At 43.0% G+C, this 14,909-nt stretch overlaps 1 protein-coding gene across 6 annotated transcripts in view; it reads left to right on the forward strand.

The window, feature by feature from the left end:
- Window positions 1-1,269: 1,269 nt before the first annotated feature.
- Window positions 1,270-14,909, forward strand: part of Atp6v0a1 (ATPase H+ transporting V0 subunit a1) — a 74,311-nt gene continuing 60,671 nt past the window's right edge. For 5 of the 6 annotated variants that reach the window (XM_045158099.1, XM_004655359.2, XM_045158101.1 and 2 more), the window contains exons 1-2: window positions 1,270-1,367; window positions 3,551-3,710. In XM_045158099.1, coding sequence (XP_045014034.1) covers window positions 3,594-3,710 — 117 coding nt within the window. In that variant the 5' untranslated portion in view covers window positions 1,270-1,367; window positions 3,551-3,593. Of the gene's footprint in view, window positions 1,368-1,402; window positions 1,516-3,550; window positions 3,711-14,909 lie in introns of those variants that run through there. The other variant, XM_045158100.1, reaches the window with a different exon arrangement.

Here is a 14,909-nt window from a genome sequence, read left to right on the forward strand (position 1 = left end):
CCCTTGTGGTAGGGTTTTGCTCTAGCCCAGGCTGATCTGGGATTCACTTTGTAATCTCATCTCAGTGTGGCCTTGAACTCATGGGCATCCTCCTACCTCTGCCTCCTGAGTGCTGGGAGTAAAGGCGTGGCCACCATGCCTGGTCTTACTACCAGTTTTTTTTTTTTGTTTTTGTTTTTTAAATCTCAAGCATCTCCCTTATTACACTTGAATCTCAATAGGGTTTCACCACCCATGAAGAAGGAATAACCAGTTCTCCATGTTCTTCCTGATGATTCTGGTTATTACAAATGACCTAGGAACCTTTTTCTTCTTTAACAAGCTTTAAACAAAAAAGGAATCTACTATTTGAGATCCATGTTAATAAAAATAATAGACAGGCATCATTTTGCATTAAACATACTTTTAGTAAATCAGAGGAACTGAAAGACCCTAGGAGGTCAAATGGGGATCAACAGGAAATCCACCAAGCAAGACAAAAATAATTCTCAACATATGGTCTTCTGAGGCTTTTCCTAGTATTTAGAGAAATGTGAAGCCTAGGCAGCTGCTGTAAGGAATGAACCATGTACTTTTTTTTTTCTTTTTCTTTTTTGGTGTTCGAGGTAGGGGCTTGCTCAAGCCCAGGCTGACCTGGAATTCACTATGTAGTCACCACTCCTGGCTAATCATGTACTTTTCAAGAGGGGTTTTTTCGTATTCAAGTGGACAAGCCCCTTGTAAAGCTCTACTACAGTATTTATCTTAAAAACAGTTGCTCTCCAGTCTCAAATACTCTGTCTTTGAGAGGACTGGACTGGCTCCTTCCAAGTTCTCAAGTCGTTTCAAAATGATGCGCCCCCTCTCCTTCGTGCCGCTTTCCTCAAGGAGAAAATGTTGTGATAGCCAGGCGTGGTGGCGCAGGAGGATCGCTGTGAGTTCGAGGCCACCCTGAGACTACCTAGTGAATTCCAGGTCAGCCTGGGCCAGAGCGAGACCCTACCTCGAAAATCCAAACAAACAAACAAACAAACACCAGAATCCAGGTGACACACGGCTCGGAGGATGCGTGCTCAGGGGGTAGCAGAGGTCTCGATCACCTGCACACCAGCACCGCCCCCTCAGGCTCGGGATCTGGAAGTCACCACTCAGACAAAGATGGCGTCAGCAAGCTGGGACCGGGCCGCACCCCCTCCGACCAAGACTCCGCAGTGCGGCAGCCCGGGAGAGGCAGCATCCCATTGGTCAGCCACGATGACGTAACCGCAGGGCGGGGCCTGGCGGCGGCGTGGGGGCGGAGCCTCGTGACGCACGCTCGTCCAGACGCTGTAGCTTTGCTGCGGCTGCGGCGGCTGCTGTGGCGGCGGCGGCGGTGCTGGTGGCGAGAGGTGAGAGAGGCTTGTGGCTAGAGCGTCGGGGAGCGGCCTTCGAGGGGCGCCGGGAGGATCTTGGGTCTCTGGGAGAAAAATGGGAGAAACTGGAGGTTCACTGCTCCCTTCATGTAAAAGGGGAGGCGAGAGGACAGGAGGTGATTGGGTAGGTAGGGGAATCTGGGGGGCCACTTCTTAAAGGGCCCTACAATAGGTGCATTTCTCCCCCAGCCAGGAGATGGGTGCGCCCGGGTCCGGGGCGTTCTTGCTCTCTCGCTGGCTGGACCAGGAAATGGATGGAGCAGGTGAAAGATACCTTGCTCGGAAGGCGAGGACTGGGATGACAGGAAGGGCACGGGGCTCTTAGGTTTAAGCTCCATCTAGACACGTTCTGGGTTTTTTTTTTTGTGTGTGTGTGTGTTTGTTTGTTCAAAATTGCTTTCTACATTTTTCATTTTGCGACACCCCCTCCCCCGAAAGGCCTTTGCCAAATTCATTTTCTCCTTGACTTCAGTTGGATAGAGAGATTCTAGGGAGGCCGACTGTCATGAAAGGTCACTCCTTCCTGGCAGACCCCGAACTATGCTGATCAGACACAATTGCTTATATCCGAGTGTGCTTTTTGCTGTCTTCGAACATCAAAATTAATAGAAGGGCTTTACTATTCACATTTCTCAAAATGTCTCCCTGCCTCCCCAGATGAGTAAATCTTCCTTTGATGTCAGTCTCACCTGTCAGCCAATCTAGAATATGTATAATCATATGACGTTGAAAATAGTAAAGGTTTTGTTGAAGTTAGGTACGATAGTCGGTGCCTTATATGAATGAGCTGATTGCAAAAAAAAAAAAAATGGTAGTTTCAGTACCACTGATAGCGCCAGTTTTTCATCTCCGGCAACCAGAAAATCAACCTAAAAGGAAACCTTAATTGGCTCAGCTCATGCATGCGATTTGACTGATGGAAGGATGTGGTTGTCTTGAAGATGAGGCTGAGAAAGCAGAAAGGTGCAGAGGTGAAAAGCTTTTTCTCTGTGGCTTGTTAAAACTGCTTCGTCATTAGCGATGTGTTTCTGTCTTGCTTGATTTGAAATTGAGCCGAATGTACCCGCTGCCTTCTTCAAAGATAATGTTTAATTGGTTGGGGTTTCTTAGCGGGAAAATAGTGTTTTGTTTTTTTTTTTTTTTGAGCTTTAATGTACCCATAACTATAGGGTGGTATTGGAATTTTGGCTGTTGGAAATGGGCATTGTCTGTCGAGAAAACTAGTCACTACACGGACATTTTTTATAAGAAGGTAATCAAAGTATTGTTTTTTTTTTCTACTCAGGAAAAAAAAAGAGGATATTAAACATTTTTTAAAATTTTTAATTTGTTTATTTGAGAGAAAGAGAAAGGGAGAGAGGCACATAGGGTGACAGAGAGAATGGGCACGCCAGGGCCTCTAGCTGCAAACGAAGTCCAGACACATGCACCATCTTGTGCATCTGTCTTACGTGGGTCCTGGGGAATTGAACCTGGGTCCTTTGGCTTTGTCGGCAAGCACCTTAACCACTAAGCCATCTCTTCACTTCAAGGACACTTTTTAAATTTTTATTTTATTTTTTTAGTTTTTTGAGGTAGGGTCTCACTCTAGTCCAGGCTGACCTGGAACTCATTATGTAGTCTCGGGATGGCCTTGAACTCACTATGATCCTCCTACCTCTGCCTCCCTAGTGCTGGGTGGGATTAAAGGCCTGTGCCACGACGCCAGGCTTTGTTACTCAGTTTTGATACTATTGCTGTTTATCTGACATTCTGCAGTCCAGGATTCAGTACCTGCTTTTGCTTTTTCATCTTTCTCTGTAGGATATTTTTATTTTACTTTATTTATTAGAGGTGGGGGGGGAAAGGCAGATATACATATAGAGAAAGTGGGCGTGCCAGGGCCTGCAAACAAGCTCCAGGCACAAGCGCCACCTTGTGCATCTGGCTTATGTGGGTCCTGGGGAATCAAACCTGGGTCCTTAGGCTTTGCAGACAACCAATTTAACTGCTAAGCCATCTCTCCAGCCCTCTCTGGAGGATATTGAAATAGTTGTTAAGCCTTCTTAGCAGAGTATACAGAAGAAATAAAAATGAAAACTGAAAGGAGTTTACTGAGTTTTGTTTGCTCTTAATCCTCCAGGTTAATTCCCAAGTCATGTCATTTTCTTTCACCTCAGGTTGCAGTGAAACCCAGATACTGCTGGACTACTTTCTGTCACCATGGGGGAACTTTTCCGGAGTGAGGAGATGACCCTGGCCCAGCTATTTCTCCAGTCAGAAGCTGCTTATTGTTGCGTCAGTGAATTGGGAGAACTTGGAAAGGTTCAGTTTCGTGATGTAAGTGGTAATATGGTGCACTGTCTGTGTGTGTGTGTGTGGGGGGTATATACACGTATGTTTGCAGATGTGAGTAGAAGGCAGAGGAGAACGTTGGTGTAATCCTCTGTTGCTTTTCTGCTTTCTTTCTTTGAGACAATCTCTCTTGCTGAATCTAAAGCATCCTGTGTTTTGGGTTAGACTGGTTGACCAGCAAGCACCAGGTATTCATTCTGTCTGTGCTCCACTCAGCACTGGAGTTACAGGCACGTGTGACCATGCTCAGTTTTTTTTTTTTTTATTTGAAGGCTGGAGTAGCAAACACACTTACCCACTGAGCCATCTCCCTAGTACAAGTGTTGCTTTTGATTATCCCTAAACTCATTTTTTTTGTTATAATTAATGGCTTTATCATGGATACTTTGTTTTTTATTTGCAAAAATGTGAGCATAGCGCTTGCTTGCTATTGGTAGAATGTGTGTTTCAAGTTGTCTTTATCGAGATGGAAATGTTTTGGGTCAACCTTTTTATGCGTTTACTAATTCTTCCTTTGGAAATCATCTTAAGCCAGGCGTGGTGGTTCATGCCTATCATCTAGCAGCTTGGAAATGGAGGCAGGAAGATCATGAGTTCCAGGTTAGCCTGAGCTAGAGTTAGACTTTGTTTTAAAGAACCAAAAACTAAAGAATAAAAATAAAGGCCAGGCGTAGTGGTACGCTCCTTTAATCCCAGCACTGGGGATGTAAAAAATAGTAGGCTCTTTGTGAGTTCAAGGCAAGCCTGGGCTAGATTGAGACCCTACTTCAAAAAATAAAAAATAGGACTGGAGAGATGGCTTAGTAGTTAAGCACTTGCCTGTGAAGCCTAAGGACCCCAGTTCAAGGCTCAACTCACCAGGACCCACGTTAGCCAGATGCACAAGGGGGTGCATGCATCTGGAGTTCGTTTGCAGTGGCTGGAGGCCCTGGCGCACCAATTCTCTCTCTCTCTCTCTCTCTCTCTTTCTCTATCTGCCTGTTTCTGTCTGTCACTCTCAAATAAATAAATTAATTAAAAAAATAAAATAAATAAAAAATAAAGCTGGATGTGGTAGTGTATGCCTTAATCGCAGCACTAGGGAGGCAGAGGTAGGAAGATCATCCGGAGTTTGAGGCCATCCTGAGACTGCATAGTGAATTCCAGGTCAGCCTGAGCTAGAGTGAGACCCTACCTCAATCCACCCCCCACCAAATAAATAAATAAATAAATAATAAGCCCCACAACTACGGGGATGGTGTGTTTTTGCTCATCCTTGTATCTGTAGTGCCTACATTCTCAGTCTTCAGTTCTCATTCTTACTCAGTGAGTTCCAGATTCTCCATGTCTGCCCTGACTTCCTAGACACCATCCCCACATTTTGAACTCCGAGATAAGTGTTATCCTGCAATTCTTCCTCAAGTGTGTCTAAATCCGGACACCTAACTCTTTCACAAACTACGTTGCCATCATGACTTCCTCTAGTTCATAGGAATTCTAGTTTCCTGGTCTTGAAATCTAAGTCTCTGTAATTCTGTTGTCTCCATTAACCTTCTTTCCATTTTTTGAGGTAACTAATAATAATAATAATAGTGATGATGAAAACTGTGGTATGTTTTAACTTTTGTATTTTTCTTTTTCTTTTTTTTTTTTTTTTTGAGGTAGGGTCTCACTCTAACCCAGGCTGATCTGGAATTCAGTATGTACTGTCAGGGTGGCCTCGAACTGCTGGCAATCCTCCTACCTCTGCCTCCCAAGTGCTGGGATCAAAGGCGTGAGCCACCATGCCTGGCTGTTTTAACTTCTTTTTCATTTCAAAATTTTTATTAACATCTTCCATGATTATAAAAAATATCCCATGGTAATACCCTCCCTCCCCCCACTTTTCCCTTTGTAACTCCATTCTCCATCATATCCCCTCCCCATCTCAATCAGTCTTTTTTTTTGATGCCATGATCTTTTCTTCCTATTATGATGGTTTTGTGTAGGTAGTGTCAGGCACTGTGAGATCATGGATATCCAGGCCATTTTGTGTTTCTGGGGGAGCACGTTGTAAGGAGTCCTACCCTTCCTTTGGCTCTTACATTCTTTCTGCCACCTCTTCCACAATAGACCCTGAGCTTTGGAAGGTGTGATAGAGATATTGCAGTGCTGAGCACTCCTGTCACTTCTTTCCAGCACCATGATGCCTTCTGAGTCATCCCAAGGTCACTGCCATCTGAAAAGAGAAGATTCTGTACCACAAATGAGAGTAGCATTAACATAAGGGTATGAACGTTAAGAGAAGTGCTTACTGGGCAGTTTGATAAGCATAGTATATACATTTAGCCAGACATCAGCAGACGTTACACCCCTAGGGCTCATGACTGTCCCTGTTTTAAGTTTTCAGTATCAGGCATGTATCCCCTCCCATGGAGCAGGCCTCCAGCCCAATTAAAAGGCAGTTGGTTTCCACCATGACTGATGTGCCACTATTGCACCTGTTGGCTCATTTGGCCTGGCTGGCCAAATATAAGGCTTGCAGTGTCCACTGTTGAGTATCATCACTGGTGATTCCTCTCTCTCTCACTGAACTGCATGCAGAATGGCTTTTTCGAGCTTTCTGTCAGCTGGTCTACATGAAGGAGGTTATCAGCTCAGTTCCAGCAGAATTTCTCAGTGTGTTGTAACTTTTTTTATGGTGCTTGATTAAATCTAGGGTTTCTCGCGTGCTAGGCAAATATTCTACCACTGACCTATATCACCAACACTATTGTAAAAAAAAATCATTTATTTGCACTTGTGTGTTTGCAAGCAAGCATCTTTTAACCACCAAGCCATCTTCCCAACCCTCATTTGTGTTTCCTGACTTTTGCTTACTGACTTGTGAGGTTTGTAAAAGTTGCTTGTTTGGTTTTATTTATTTAATTTAACATTTTATTATTTATATATTTATTATTTATGAGAGAGAGAGAAAGGCAGAGAGAGGGGAGAGGGAGAATGGGTGTGCCAGGGTCTGTAGCCACTGCAAATGAAGTACAGATGCATGTGCCAGCTTGTGCATCTGGCTTTACGTGGGTACTGGGGAATTGAACCTAGGTCTTTAGGCTTTTCAGGCAAGCACTTTAACCACTAAGCCATCTCTCTAGCCCTGGTTTTATTTTTTGTTTTTCCAAGGTAGCGTCTCACTCTAGCCCAGACTGACCTGAAACTCACTCTGTAGTTCCAGGCTGGCCTCAACTCAAAGCCATCCTGCCTTAATTGCTGAGCCATGTCTTCAGCTCTTATTAGTATTATTTGTTATTTATTTATTTGCAATTTGCATTTGTTATTTATTTGCAATTTGTATTTGTTATCTATTTGCAAGCAGAGAGAGATAGATGTTTTTTAAATTTTATTTACTTATTTGCAAGGAGAGAGAGAGAAGAGACAGAGAGAAAAAGGGCACACCAGGGCCTCTAGCCACTGCAAACGAACTCCAGATGCATGTGCTACCTTGTGCATCTGGCTTACGTGGGTCCTGGGGAATCGAACCTTGGTCCTTTGGCTTCACAGGCAAGTGCCTTAACTGCTAAGCCATTTCTCCAGTCTGAAGTTTTTTATTTTGGAGGTAGGGTCTCAATGTAACCCAGGCTGACCTGTAATTCACTCTGTAGTCTCAGGGTGGCTCGAACTCACGGTGATCCTCCTACCTCTGCCTCCTAAGTGCTGGGATGAAAGGCGTACACCACCATACCTGGCTTTAAATTATTTTTTGTGTATGGTTTGTGTGTGGTGTATGCATGTTTTTGTACATGCATCTGTTCCACATGTACATGTATGTAAACCAGAGTAGATCAAGAGGCACTAAGGTCTGTTGCCACTGCAAACAAACTCCAGACACATGCCCACCACTTTGTGTATATGGCCCTACATGGGTACTGGGGAATCAAACTCAGGCCAGAAGGTTTTGCAAGTAAGTGCCTTTAACTGCAGTGCATCTCCCCAGCACCAGGCTGCCATTCTCAGTAAGACTGGATGCCCTGTGAGCTCCAGTGATTCTCTGAACTCCCCACAGGACCACGGTTACAGGAGTGTGTGGCCATACCCAGCTTTAGGCTTTATTTTATTTTTTTTTTAATATTTTATTTATTTTTTAATTCATTTGAGAGAGAGAATGAGAATGGGCATGCCAGGCACTGCAAATGAACTCCAGACACATGTGCCATCTTGTGCATCTGGCTTACGTGGTTCCTGGAGTGTCAAAGTGAGGTCCTTTGGCTTTGCAGGCAAACATCTTTTAACTGTTAAGCCATCTCTCTAGCCCCACTTTATTTATTATTAAAGATTAATGTAAAAAAAAGATGAATGTGATTGCGTGATTAAGGTATTATTAGATTTCTCCACTGTAAAGGTATCTTATTCCCTTTGTGATTAATAAGTAATTGGGAGTGATACTTTAAGACTGGCATGACTCTCCTGTTCCCTAGAACCTCTTTACCCCGTAGTCCTTGTGTCTGTTACCTGAACCTTTCCTGTAATAATAAGTACAGTGGTACTTAAAGATGACTTTCTAGGGCTGGAGAGATGGCTTAGGGGTTAAGTGCTTGCTTGTGAAGCCTAAGGACCCCAGTTCGAGGCTCAACTCCCCAGGACCCACGTTAGCCAGATGCACAAGGGGGCGCACGCGTCTGGAGTTCATTTGCAGTGGCTGGAGGCCCTGGTGTGCTAATTCTCTCTCTCTCTCTCTCTCTCTCTGTCTCTCTCTCTCTCTCTCTGTCACTCTCAAAAAAATAAACAAAAAACATTTTTTTAATGATTTTCTAATTTTTTAAATATTCAAACATTTTTATTTTATTTTAAATTTTTTATTTTAATTTTAATTTTTAAATTTTTATTAGCATTTTCCATGATTATAAAACAATATCCCATGGTAATTCCTTCTCTCTCTCCCCCACACTTTCCCCTTTGAAATTCTATTCTCCATCATATTTGATTTTCTAATTCTGTTACTCTATCTGAATTTATTAGTTACTCCTCTGTTTTAGTTTTAGGGTTTTTTTGGTTGTTGTTGTTGTTTTTTTTTTTTTTTTTAGCCCCTGCTGACCTAGAACTTACTCTGTAGTCTCAGGCTGGCCTCAACTCAAAGCCATCCTCCTACCTCTGCCTCCAGAGTGCTGGCATCAAAGGCATGCACCACCATGCCCAGTCCCAGCTTTAAGTTTTTTTTTTTCAAAGTAGGGTTTTTGACCTGGAAGTCACTATGTAGTCTCAGCCTGGCCTTGAACTCATGGCATTCCTCCTACCTGTGCCTCCTAAGTGCTGGGATTAAAGATGTGTGCCGTTACCATGCCTTACTTTAGTAGTTTTTGTTTTTTTTTTGAGATAGGTGTGTGCATGTCTGTGTGTGTATGTATTTTTTTTAATTTTTATTTTTGTTATTGTTACTTTTTATTTATTTGAGAGTGACAGAGAGAGAGAAAGAGGCAGACAGAGAGAGAGAGAGAGAATGGGTATGCCAGGGCCTCCAACCACTGCAAACGAACTCCAGACGCGTGCGCCCCCTTGTGCATCTGGCTAACGTGGTTCCTGGGGAATCGAGCCTCGAACTGGGGTCCTTAGGCTTCACAGACAAGCGCTTAACCACTAAGCCATCTCTCCAGCCCAATGTGTATGTATTTTTTTTGTGTTGTGTTGTGTATATATAGATGCACATGCAAGTGGAACCCAGAGGTCAAAATAAAATGTCTTCAATTGTTCTTCACCTTGGGTTTTTTTTTTTTTTTTTTGCATGAGCTTCAAGTTCTTATTTATTTATTTATTTTTATTTTATACAGAGTGACAGAGAAAAAGAGAGAAAGAGAGAATTGGCGTGCCAGGGCTCAGCCACTGCACTTGGACTCCAGACGCTTGTGCCACTTAGTGGGCATGTGTGACTTTGCGCTTGCTTCATCTTTGTGCATCTGACTTACATGGGATCAGGAGAGTCGGAAATGGGTCTTTAGGCTTCACAGGCAAGCACCTTAACTGCTAGCCATCTCTCCAGCCCTGGTTTTTATTATTATTATTATTATTATTATTATTATTATTATTATTTGAGGTAGGGTCTTGGCTGTAGCCCAGACTGACCTGGAATTCACTATGTAGTCTCAGGGTGGCCTTGAACTCACAGTGATCCTCCTACTTCTGCCTCCCAAGTGTTGGGATTAAAGCCATGTGCCACCATACCTGGTTAGTTTTATTTTATTTTTTAAATCTTTAAAAAATATTTTGTTTATTTATTTGAGTGATAGAGAATATGGGCACATCAGGGCCTCCAGCCACTGCAGACAAGCTCCAGATATAGCAGCCGAAGTCTAGATTCATGTGCCACCTTGTACATCTGGCTCATGTGGGCACTGGGGAATTAAACCGAGGTCCCTAGACTTCTCAGGTAAGCACCTTAGCCACTAAGCTATCATGCCAGCCTTAAAAATCTTTCTTGCCTTTATTTGACAGAGAGAGAGAGGCAGACAGAGAATGAGTATGGGTACGTCACGCTCTCCTGCCACTGTAAACAGGCTCTCGGTGCACGCACCACTTTGTGCGTCTGACTTTACGTGGGTGCTGGGGAGTGAAACCCAAGCTCTCTCAGGCTTTGCAAACAAGCACATTTCGTCACTAAGCCGTCTCTCCAGCTCAGAATAACTTTTTGAATAAATAATGTGTTCTTACTTTATGATTCATGAAATCATCTCTTTAAAATGTGAAGTTTCCATATATACATACATTTGAGTCTGCTTCCGGGTTCTTTTCTAGACCATGAAGTTATTAATCTCTCTGCTTATGTAACAGTAGTTTATCTGTCATAACCTAACACTAAAATGTGATGTTTTATAGAGTACAAGTTCTTTTACCTTGATTATCAGAATTGTGTTGGCTATTTTAGACCCTCTGTTCTTCCATATTTATCTTAGATTCAGAATTCCATATTTATCTTAAAATCAGAGTTTGGTGTGTTGGTACCTGCTTATAGTGCCAATGTGGGAGCCTGAGGCAAGAGGAGCCCCGAAAGTTCAAGGCTACCATGGGCTACAACATAGTAATACCCCGGCCCTCCCAAAACTAAACAACAAAATAATTTAGAATCAGCTTATTGAATTTTCTATTTATAGTTTTTTCCATAAAGCTCTTCCATATCTATTTTTAAGCTATATTTTATTTATTTATTTGCATTCAGAGAGAGTGAGTGAGCAAGCACGGGCACTTCAGGGCCTCTTTCTGCTGCTGCAAACTAACTTCAGATGCATGTGCCACACTGTGCATCTGGCTTTAATGTGGGCCCTGGGGAATTGAACCTGGGATGGTAGGCTTTGGTAGTAAGTGCCTTTAACTGCTGAACCATCTCCCCAGTCTGCATATCTTAAATAAATATAAATATTTATTTGAGTTATCTTATGATTGTTGTTGTAATTGGCATTATTTTGAAATTTAACTTTTCTGTTTGTTGCTGTTATAAAAGAAGACAGTTGAGCTGGGCGTGGTTCACACCTTTAATCCCAACACCAGGGAGGCAGAGGTAGGAGGATTACCATGAGTTCAAGGCCACCCTGAATCTACATAGTGAATTCCAGGTCAGCCTGAGCTAGAGTGAGACCCTACCTCGAAAAGAAAAAACAAAAAAAAGAAGACAGTTGATTTTCTTATATGTTGTTCTTGTATCCCCCATAATAGACATGCCGCTGTTGTACCCATTTGGCCTGGCTGACCAATTTTTAAAAAATATTTCAATTTCCCAGAACCCTCACAGAGCCAGAACGTAAAAAGTGGCACATGCATTGGGAGTTTGTTTGCAGTTGCAAGAGGCCCTGGTGTGCCCATTCCCATACTCTTTCTTTCTCTCCGTGCTTGCAAATGAATAAATAAAAAAAAAAAGTGGCATGTGCCACTTTTTACGTTCTGGCTCTATGAGGGTTCTGGGAAATTGAACCCAGGTGGCTGACCAAATTTAAGGCTTGCACTGTCCACTGTTGTTTACCTCCACTGATGACTTCTCTGTCTCCCATGGAGCTGCATGCAGTGTAGCTTTTTCCAGCTTTCTGTCAGCAGGTCTAAAGGGAGGAGGATTTCAGCTCAGCTGCAGCAGGATTTTTCAGTGACCTTGCAGCTCAAGCAGGTGGAGTCTTCAACAGTAATTCCTCCTTTATTACTGGTGAATTATATGCCTTTTTTTTTTTCGTACTGGTCTTTGTAAAAATAACTTTTACTACTGAGCATGGTGACACATACCTATAATTTTAGCACTCTTGTGGTGGTCAGGGCCAGCCTTCTTGGTCTACCTGTTAAGTGCCAGAGCAGTTAGAGCTACATAGGAAGACTCTGACTCAAACAACAAACAAGGCTGGGTGTGGTGGCTCACACCTTTAATCCAGCACAAGGGAGGCTGAGGTAGGATTGCAATGAGTCTGAGGCCAGCCTGGGTGACGGAATGAATTTCAGATCAGCCTAGGCTATAATGAGACCCTGCTTTTAAAAAACAAAAAACAGGGCTGGCGAGATGGCCTAGCGGTTAAGTTGCTTGCCCCACAAAGCCAAAGGACCTCGGTTCGATTCCTCAGTGCCCACGTAAGCCAGATGCACAAGGTGGCACATACATCTGGAGTTCATTTACAGTGGCTGGAGGCCCTGAAGTGCCCATTCTTTCTCTCTCTCAAATAAAAAAAAATATAAAATATTAACACTTTCAAAGCAAAGGTAGGAGGATTGCTGTGAGTTCAAGGCCATCCTAAGATCCTACCTCGAAAAAGCAAAAGAACAAAACAAAACAAGAACCACACACACAAATAGACAGACAAACAAAAACATGTCTGGGGAGATGGCTCAGTGTTTAAAAGCACTTGTTTGCAAAGCCTGCCATGGCAGGGTCAGTTCCCCAGTACCCACTAGAGCCACGTGCACAAAGTGGCACATGTATCTAGAGTTAGTTTGCAGAGGCAAGAGGCCCTGGTGAGCACTTATTCTCTCTCTGTGTGCTGGCAAGTAAATAAATAAATAAAAATATTAAGCCGGGCATGGTGGCACACAACTTTAATCCCAGCACTTGAGAGGCAGAGGTAGGAGGATCGCCATGAGTTTAAATAAATAAAATAAAAAAATAAATATATTAGAAAAAAACAAAATAAAATCTTTACCAAGACATGATTCATGTATCATCCAGTTTACCCATCCCCCTTTTGTTTGGTAGGATTTTCTTTTTTTTTTTTTTTCCTCCGAGGTAGGGTTTCACTCTGGCCCAGGCTGACATGGAATTTACTATGTAGTCTCAGGGTAGCTTCAAATTCATGGCTATCCTCCTACCTTGGCCTCCTAAGTGCTGGGATTAAAGGTGTGTGCTCCTGTAAATAAACTCCAGATACATGTGCCACTTTGTGCATCCGGCTTTATATGGGTGTTGGGAAATTAGACCCAGGCCCTGTGTGCTCCTCAGTTCCTCCACCTACCTTGCACCTCTTATTTTCCTGGAAGTTACTGATCTCCTTTGTGTCCTTTGGCTTTGCAGGCAAACGCCTTAACCACTGAGCCATCCCTTCAGCCCAGGCTCCCTCTTCCTTCCTTAAATTGGGGGCATAACTGGGCATGATGGTTGTACCTATAGTCCTAGCTACTTGGAGGCTGAGGTGGGAGTATTGCTTGAACCCACAAATGTGTGAGACCAGCTTGCTCAACATAGTGAGACAAGGTTTCAAAAAAAGGTATAATTCATATACCAAAAGCGTAATGCTTTTACGTCATACAACTCAGTGATCTTTAGTATAGTCACAAGGTTATGCAACTATCACCACTGTCTCATTCTGGAAGGTTTCATCACCCCACAAGAAACCTTGTCCTCTTAGTAATCACTTCCTGTCTCTTCTTCCACCTACATCCCTGACAACTATTAATGTACCTTCTGTCTTTTTAATTTTTTTTTCTGTTTTTTTGAGGTAGAGTCCGCTGTAGCTCAGGCTGACCTGGAATTCACTATATAGTCTCAGGGTGGCCTCAAACTCATGGCGATCCTCCTACCTCTGCCTCCTGAGTGCTGGGGTTAAAGGCGTGCGCCACCACACCTGGCTGTCTTTATTGGTATGCCTGTTCTGAACATTTCATATAAATGGAGTCATTAAATAAGTGGCCTCTTGTATCTTTGTTCATTTACCATGTTATTTTCAAGGTTGTAGCCTACATCAGTACCACAGGAATGTTCTTTATGATTGAATAATATTCTGTTTTCTCAATATACCACTTTTTGTTTATTCATTTATAAGTTGATTGACATCTAGTTTGTTTCTATCTTTTGGCTATAATGAATATTAAATATGTCTCTCCCTTCTCCTTCCTTCCGCTGTTTTCTGTGCTAGGGACGAAACCCAAGCTTTCTTATGCTACACGAACACTTAACCAATGAATTATATCTCCAGCCCTATTTTTACTTTTTTTTTTTGAGGCTGGATTTCATGTAGCTAAGGCTGGTATTAAACTTCAAACCCTCCTACCTCCATCTTTCAAGTGCTGGGATTATAGGTAAATGCCACCATGCACCTGGGTTGTACAGTAGTTTTAAAATCTATTTACCTTTTGATCAACAATTTCCCTCTTCTTCCCTACCCCTTTATGTCTATCTGAAACTTTGTGAATTTTGACCAACAATTCCCCTTTTTCTCTCTTCCTACCATGCCCTCATTTTGCACGCATGCACCCCCTCCTGAGCTGGTAAACATCACTCTATTCTGTACTCCTATGAACTTTATTTAAAAAAAAAACCTGCTCATGGGCTGGAGAAGTGGGTTAGCAGCAGTTAAGGCACTTGCCTGCCAGCCTAAAGACCCAAGTTCGATTTCCTGGAACCCTCGTAAGCACGTATTTGCACGTGCATCTGGAGTTCATTGGCACCAGCTAGAGGCCCTGTGTATCAGGCAGCTTAACTGAGATGAACTTCCAGACCAGACACACTTACGGAGGAAGGGATTTAATGAAGCTTGCAGATCCAGGGGAAGTTCCATAATGGCAGAAGAAGCTGGCCTGCCTTCACAGGTCCAAGCAGAGAGAGAGAAGCACCAAAGCCAAAAGTCACACAGCACAACACACTTCAGGAACTCCATCTTGGCACACTTTGCATATCTTTAGATTGAAATCTCAAACCCACCACCACACCTTAAGATCCGCCCAGTGAAACAGCCTCCAGCCAGGTGGCTGCAGAAGCAAACTACAAACTAAAAAAGCACTGAA

Source organism: Jaculus jaculus, chromosome 9 (assembly GCF_020740685.1).
Source record: "Jaculus jaculus isolate mJacJac1 chromosome 9, mJacJac1.mat.Y.cur, whole genome shotgun sequence".
NCBI lineage: Eukaryota > Metazoa > Chordata > Mammalia > Rodentia > Dipodidae > Jaculus > Jaculus jaculus.